The sequence below is a fragment of the Saccoglossus kowalevskii genome, chromosome 14 (assembly GCF_978046115.1).
Source record: "Saccoglossus kowalevskii chromosome 14, keSacKowa6.1, whole genome shotgun sequence".
Classification (NCBI taxonomy): domain Eukaryota; kingdom Metazoa; phylum Hemichordata; class Enteropneusta; family Harrimaniidae; genus Saccoglossus; species Saccoglossus kowalevskii.
In genome coordinates this window covers 27,109,108-27,116,240 of record NC_140654.1, presented here as the reverse complement: position 1 = coordinate 27,116,240, position 7,133 = coordinate 27,109,108, and the positions used below count along the sequence as shown (strand labels likewise).

The window sequence follows — 7,133 nt, the reverse complement described above, 5'->3', positions numbered from 1 at the left end:
TACCCCCCCCCCCCCACACACACACACCGCGGCACCACAATGCATCACACGCATTACCCTACTCAATGTTGTACTGTCACGGTCTTTCGTTTGGATATTTGTTAATCCGTCTTATTGAAAACCGTTAGGTTAAGGAAAGTTTAATAATCTGAATCTTGCCGTTTAATCATACTGTTAGCAGGTGATTTCCGAGACAATCTTCCATCTCGTTGTACATGTTCAACATTATGCAAAATGCGATTGCAACGAGACGTTGCCATTGATTATGTGTGAATGGAATACCTATGTTGTTCAGGAGAATTCTGTAATTGCCTCAGTTCTGCGTCAAGGTCAGAAAGTATTAGACATTTCAATCGCACAATAAACTGTGCAAATTTTCGCTGACTTATGCGAATTTCGCTCACTACATTTAGCCCAATATGTACGTGTCCCTGTTATTTTAACATTCGGCGTTGGAAGCACTTCGAACACGACGCGGTGCGCACGATGGTGGCAACAGCTTACAATGTTTTGAATAAACTTATCATTATATGTTTGATGAATTTTTCCCTCCTCTTCAGAAAATACCACACAGTGTTTACGACGTCCAGTGAGCGCTATTTAATCATATTTATTTTACTTGTCGGAAATTTAAAATTTTTAATAATATTATAATTGAGAAGTCTAATAAATGAGGGAAAATATCATGAACTTCAAAAGTCTTCATTATATGACTATAAATTTCAGCTTTAATAGCGGTGGTCGTCGCACCACGCATGCGTCATAAATTTACCGCAATACAATGAGCACACATCCACGGGAATAACTATTGCACAGATCAAAGTGTACACAAAAACAGTTTATATAGGTAAACTACAATCCGTTGTAAGTTTCTTAAACGCAATGAGCATGGCATTCATTTCAACAAGATTAAAACTCACACACGTGTCTGTCGCCTTTTAATAAACAACCCCTGTGTACACGGTATCATAGTTAAAAATGATCGTGGGATAATATAAACAGAAATATGTAACTATATTTTGTAGAATACCACAACTCTGCTTATTTCGATACCGAATAGTACAAACTGATAATATAATTAAGTAGTACGTGTACACTGCAGTTAGTTAAAATAACGTAACATGAACTTTGACCCATAGATTAGGTTCTACCACTCGACGTCACGAGAAATCATTGTACATGCTTTTTATATACACTATATTATTTGTATTTCCAGTATTGTATTTTTTTCAGTTAGTTTGCTGTGAATAGTTTTTTTTGTTACCCGTTTGTTCATTCATTCACGGCGTTTCACTATTGTGGTTGATTCTGCGGCACACAATTGTTTGGTCAAACAAACTCGTGGTTTTATTGTTTCGTTAGTCTGTTTGTCATGGCAACGGGACAGATTTTGTCGGCGAGCTCATTTATACGTGACAGTGATGTACTAGTATTCAGTTGAATCACGTGACCTTGAGTGAATGACTGATCATATACTGCCTTTAATGGTTATACATTGGTCACGTGTCTTCAATTAATTCTGCAATAGTCATGATGTTGTTGGTTGGGCGGACATTCCTTCCATTCCGTATATAATTTGTTTTTTACACTGCTCGAGCCTTACATATTGTTCAAGTTCAAGTTTATAGAGGAAGGTTAAAGTTGCATAGTCTCTTGTGTTTTGGTGTTTTATCAATAAAAATAATATGATATAATAATATAAATGGCAAAAGCAGGGTTACTACGAAATTTCCATTTATACACTCACATCACATTTATTTTTTTGGCAAAACACATAAAAACAAACAAACAAGAGACTGTATACTAGTCGAAGAAAAGCTAATAAAAAGTCGAGTATATCTACGTCAAATCAACTACTGATTCATATGTTGAATTACACGATTTCCAATTCTTTCTCGATAGTCTCTTTTAAACTAGTATTGATTTTCTCCACTGCTTTCAGTAAATCTACCAAAGCGGGGCGCTCATTCTTGGCCGATTTCTGTGTCATCCACGTTCGCAGCACATTTTTCGCTGCACTTGTACTTGCATCGTCTTCCGGTTTCTCTTCGTCCTCGGCCTCACTGTCGATCTCCGTCTCCGTGGTTTCAACGTCCGCCTTCTTCTCATCCACCTCCGCGGTGACGCACAGATTCTCCTTCACAGTTTCCCACACATCTTTTAAAATCCCTGCTACAGTGTCTACGTTATCCCCTGATAACACAGTCAGCTCTTCCATGACGTTCGCAGCCTCGTTCGCATGAACTAAATTGAAAATATCCAAGATGTCATCACGAATTTCCAAAGTGGGTTTCTCAGCGATAAAACCTTCGGAAATGATATAGTTTAGTATAACGCTTGTTGGACTCTGGTCTGACCTGCTTTCGATCCACGACACAATGTTAAGAAGATCCAAATGGTACCCTAAGGCTACACCGCGCCAATCAGGAGGAATTGCCGCACGCACGTTATCTTTGTTCACGTCTAAGCTATTACAAAGCTCGTGGAACTTCTTCTCGGGTATCACGTGAATTAGTTCTCGTTTGAAACAAACTTGCGGCCTCGATTGAAGAAAATGTACAATTTTTTCCCTGGAGTCCTTCTCGGGTGGCTTAGTATTGTTCTGTCAATAAAAGAACGTCGTATTCAAGTTATTTTTAATCAGCATCAACGAACGTTTTCAAATCATGTAAAGATAAAGCTATGTATATTATTTTACCTCTGCGTTGGGAGATTCCTGGTGCTTCAGCAACATGGGCGTGGCTGCCAATGGTGTCTTTTCTTGATTAGCTACCATATATACTCTTCTATCGCCCATTTCACCATTCTCTAGTGTGTTTCTCATTTCAAACCGCTGATAATATCCAGCCGTGTCCGTCATCGGCCACACTTTCGATAAAGCGAATCGCTGTAATTTTAACATTTATTCAAGTTATACAATAGTTATCGCAAATAATGCACATATTTTTTGCAAGTAATTAACCAAACGATCACCCACGATGTATTGGCATTGTTTGAACCAGGTTCATGATTTGATCACCAGAGGGCGCACTGAGCATAAGTGAAAGTATAACAGAGATCTCGAGCGCCGTCGCTAGACAAGATTTAAAGTTGCACGCTGAGATCATTCATAAAGATTTATTGGAGTCTAGGATTAATTATATGAAATATTCGATGCCCGAATTGTCGAAAATAAAGAACGTTCTAATTTCATTGCTTTTTAAGAACGTCGGAATGCCGCCGATCGTTTCGGTTCACCATCAGGTTGTGTGAATGTTCGTATGTATTTCGCTATTAATTCTGAAAAGTATTGCAACGCGCAGATCCACGAAATTTTAGAATCCTGGAAATCATAGTTTTTCACATAAGACTCAAATAATGCTCCGTGAATGCTTGCAGACTACGACGCGAGTCAAGATAGCCATAATTTGAAACGTGTTTATAAGTGCAATCGTGGTTACATGATGGGGACATGAGCGGGAAGCGCATATGTATCGTAGCCGTCAAGCGATTACGATTTAGGATTCAGAGGTGTTGGTACTTTGATCTCATGTATCATGCCATAACAAATGTATGGCATATGTTTTTAATGCAGCCGTGGTGCAAATCTGTGTAATTTGAATGGCGATGATCCCTGTGCGCGGACTTACCAGGTTTCTACTGTCTTCACATACATCCCAGTCAATCGAAGTGCCAGTCACTGTGGCGCTGATGTCACTTCCTTTGGCGTAGAGCATGATGGATCCTGATTGTGCCATGACTCCTTCGAACTGCTGGTGTTCTAAGAATTGGACAACCTGGAGAACGTTGAAAATTACATATAATTGTTATTAATTTGTTAACAAGGATTATGCTAATACAATATTCAGTAAATCGAGATAATTTCATTGTTGAGAAAATGAAGGGCAATGATAAATATACTTGTTGGCTAAGGCAGTTTGTTTTCATCGTGTCACCAAAGAAAAACAAAATTAAAAACAGAGGTTACCATAGAGGGCGTACTATATGAATCGAGTGAACATAATAATATCCATGGCAGATAATGACATTTAATTCTTAGACATACAGGAATGCAATTACAGGTCAATGATCCCAGTCTTCAATAGAATAAAACCAACTAACTCACTTTGGTATTTGCTGGAGTATTATTCCATACATGCAAGCGGAAATCTGAGTACCCTGCATCGTGCGTCCTCTCCTTTGGCGAATAAAACGTACCAAGACAGACTGATTTATGTGAGTGGCCCCCGGATAACGCTGGTTCTGCAACGAGCTTGTAGCTACCTGCCTTGCCTACAAATGCCACTGCATCGTGATTGCGAACAACCAACTGTACTTCATCAATGCTCATCAACTGCCATTTACTCTGCTCGCCCGTGACCGAGTCGTTTTTCATTGCTATGCACATTTTCCATTTACTGGGATCACTTAGACAGTGAGGAAGGGTCACAATTACAAGCTCACTGAAGCTGATGCCGATTGGTCCAATGCGAACGATGGGTGAGACGGTGATATGACCTTTGCCAATCGTGCCGGATGACGCAACGTTTTGGGAGTCAGTATCCAGGGCAACAAATATTTCTCGTTTACTCTCCTGAAAATTGTTCTGTATAGGCACAAACAGGTACACTCCACTGTCTTTGATACTCATGAAGCCTCCACTGCGATTCATGTTCGTGACGGCCAGTAGTTCGGTCTGTGACACCGAGTCGCCGCGTTCTGACGTAGCGTCGGAAGGCCTAGACATCTTCCGTACATCTACAAGTTGTCCGTCAACTTCCTCCGTAATTCTCTCTGAAATATTTAAATAAAAGGAATGCCACATTTGTTTGTTTTTTTGAACTTCGATTGTACGAGGTGAATGTTGTTCTACGTATGGAAAGATCATATGTTAAATTGATATTTAGTAGTTGGTTTCCTAGCAACAGGTAGTGAGATTATATCAAATAGGGCAATGCTTCACAGCCGGCAATTCATGTTACTACAATCTAATAAAATAATCAGTTGGAGTACTATATACAAAAAAAAATTTAGGAAACTACACCCGATATTGGTTTCCTCGGGATAATTATATATTATTCCTAGAACTTGTACTGGGGACAACAGGAGTGACGGTAGAGGTGGCTCACGCTGTGTTACTTCGATTCGTACACAAGTACTCACCTGATTTCAGCTGTCTTGGGAAGAATGCGGATAAAGACCAGACGTTGGATATTTGTTGTAGAATCTTATTGCCGTTCTCAATAGAAAAGGCCACTACGCTGAGGATGCCGCCACATTTACCCTTGTTACCAGGAACCTCATCTCTTATCTGGCCGTGTACTACGATGGCCCGTCTGTTTCGTTTGCTGTATTTAATAAGTTTTGTCCATCCGTCCATCTCTTTCATGATCTTATTATAACCAACATGTTTCGAGAGGTCTTTCCTTAATCGAACCAACTCGGCTTTCAACCCGTCCCTGAGACCGTATATATCGTTGTAAATACTCTCGAATTTCTTCAGCGATAGCGATCTTCTGTCTCGCATCTTTTGTAGTTTATCCCGACACCTAGTCACTTCCCACACAGCCTCGACACGCTTTCCCAGTATCATTCTTCGTTTCGATTGTATCGCTGTTTTCATGCCAGAAAGAAAATCCTCCGAATCATCACTCAAAAAGTCTTCCCATTTGCTTTCAATTGTGATCATCTTCCAGTTCAGTTCTTCGACTAGTCTCAGCATCGTCTGCCGATGTTTTTCGTGCATCTGCGCTCTTTCTCGACGATAATCCTTCTTCTGTTTCCATGGCAACCGCTGTGGTTTTTGCGCTGCGGCTTTCACGGGATCAAAAACTTCTAATTGCTTTTCTTCTTGTGTCTGCCCATCCGACACACTTGGGTTGCTGTCATTTGCTTCTTCCTCGGTTAAAAAGAATTGATGGCGATCTCCTTTGCTATGTAAAGTTTGCTTTTCGAATATAGTAGCAGAGTCGATCAGAGACAGTACCTGTTGTAGTTGTTCGCCGAGTTGAATGTAGTCGTCGTCACTGAACGTCCTCCCATTCTGACCTCGCTGTGGAGTTTCCCGTTTAGTCCTCCTAATGGAGACAACACTGGGTTCCATACCGTTGACGATTAATCGACCAATTACTAGTTAATTTTCCCTTGCACTTGACAATGACAATGGCAATGACATGCTTCAATAGTGATCATACATAGCCAAGATCCGATCAACGAATTTGCCCATGCGGTGTTCTGCAAATAAAAATAATCAATAAGTCAAGAGATTTCAAAAACTACGTGACATAGTTTCGGTGTCGAGTAACGCGGTTATTAATTTTCTGGTCGTTGTCAAGACTCGGCGCACACATTGACAGATGAGCCACCAGTGACCTGTAAAAAATGATTTCGTTGTCGCTATCGCGCGATACTACATGGCTGCGTATTGTGGCTACAAATAGTTTAGTTATCATGTTGAATACATCGTTTTATTAGGAGAGATTTGCCAAATTGGTTGAGCAACTGTTCGCGAGATAACGCCGATACTGTTTGAGTGTACACTGACAAATACAACGTCCTTTCGATAACAATAACAAGACGACTGAATAGGGATGTACATAAAGACACAATAGAAGATCACAACAGTATTGTTATCCCATACCCCAAGAACAGAATAATCATCTATGTTCGAACTTTTAAACTCGAGGGACGTAAAATCAGTGATACGAATTGAAACATTTATAACAAACGCGCTAAACTCGCACCCATGCGTTAAGTAGTGAATAATGCCAAAAAAGTAAATTTCAATACAGATTATAGATTTCTTTACTCGTCTATGGCGCAACCCCATCAGAGAAGTAATTGAGAATTGATTAGAAAAAAAGGCTGCAGTAAAATCATTCAAGCATTCAGTTCAGACATCGTCATCGCGACGGTCGTTCACAAAATAAACGTAAGGTTATCTCCGTGGTATCACAATGCACTCCCAGTATAAACACCCGATGTTTTCTAATTTACCTCGATGAAGGTCGCTCCGATGTTATATTCCAAGTTGTCCGCCTCCTATTTACCGTCACAATTAATTTGAAGTGTTGTCTTTCCTCACGTAGCTCACACTTGGGAATGACCGATTTACCCAGCGTGATATAGTTGGCTTGTATAACAAGTAACGGCGC

At 40.2% G+C, this 7,133-nt stretch overlaps 1 protein-coding gene across 1 annotated transcript; it reads right to left on the bottom strand.

Annotated features, from left to right (window-relative positions):
* Positions 1-817: 817 nt before the first annotated feature.
* LOC144363184 (uncharacterized) lies at positions 818-7,133 on the bottom strand. Its single transcript, XM_078014061.2, has 6 exons — positions 6,976-7,133; positions 5,143-6,213; positions 4,106-4,773; positions 3,630-3,776; positions 2,699-2,887; positions 818-2,602 (listed from the first exon to the last, which is right to left on the bottom strand). Exons 2-6 carry the CDS (start codon positions 6,080-6,082, stop codon positions 1,874-1,876), a joined length of 2,673 nt encoding a protein of 890 aa, XP_077870187.1. The 5' UTR covers positions 6,083-6,213; positions 6,976-7,133; the 3' UTR covers positions 818-1,873.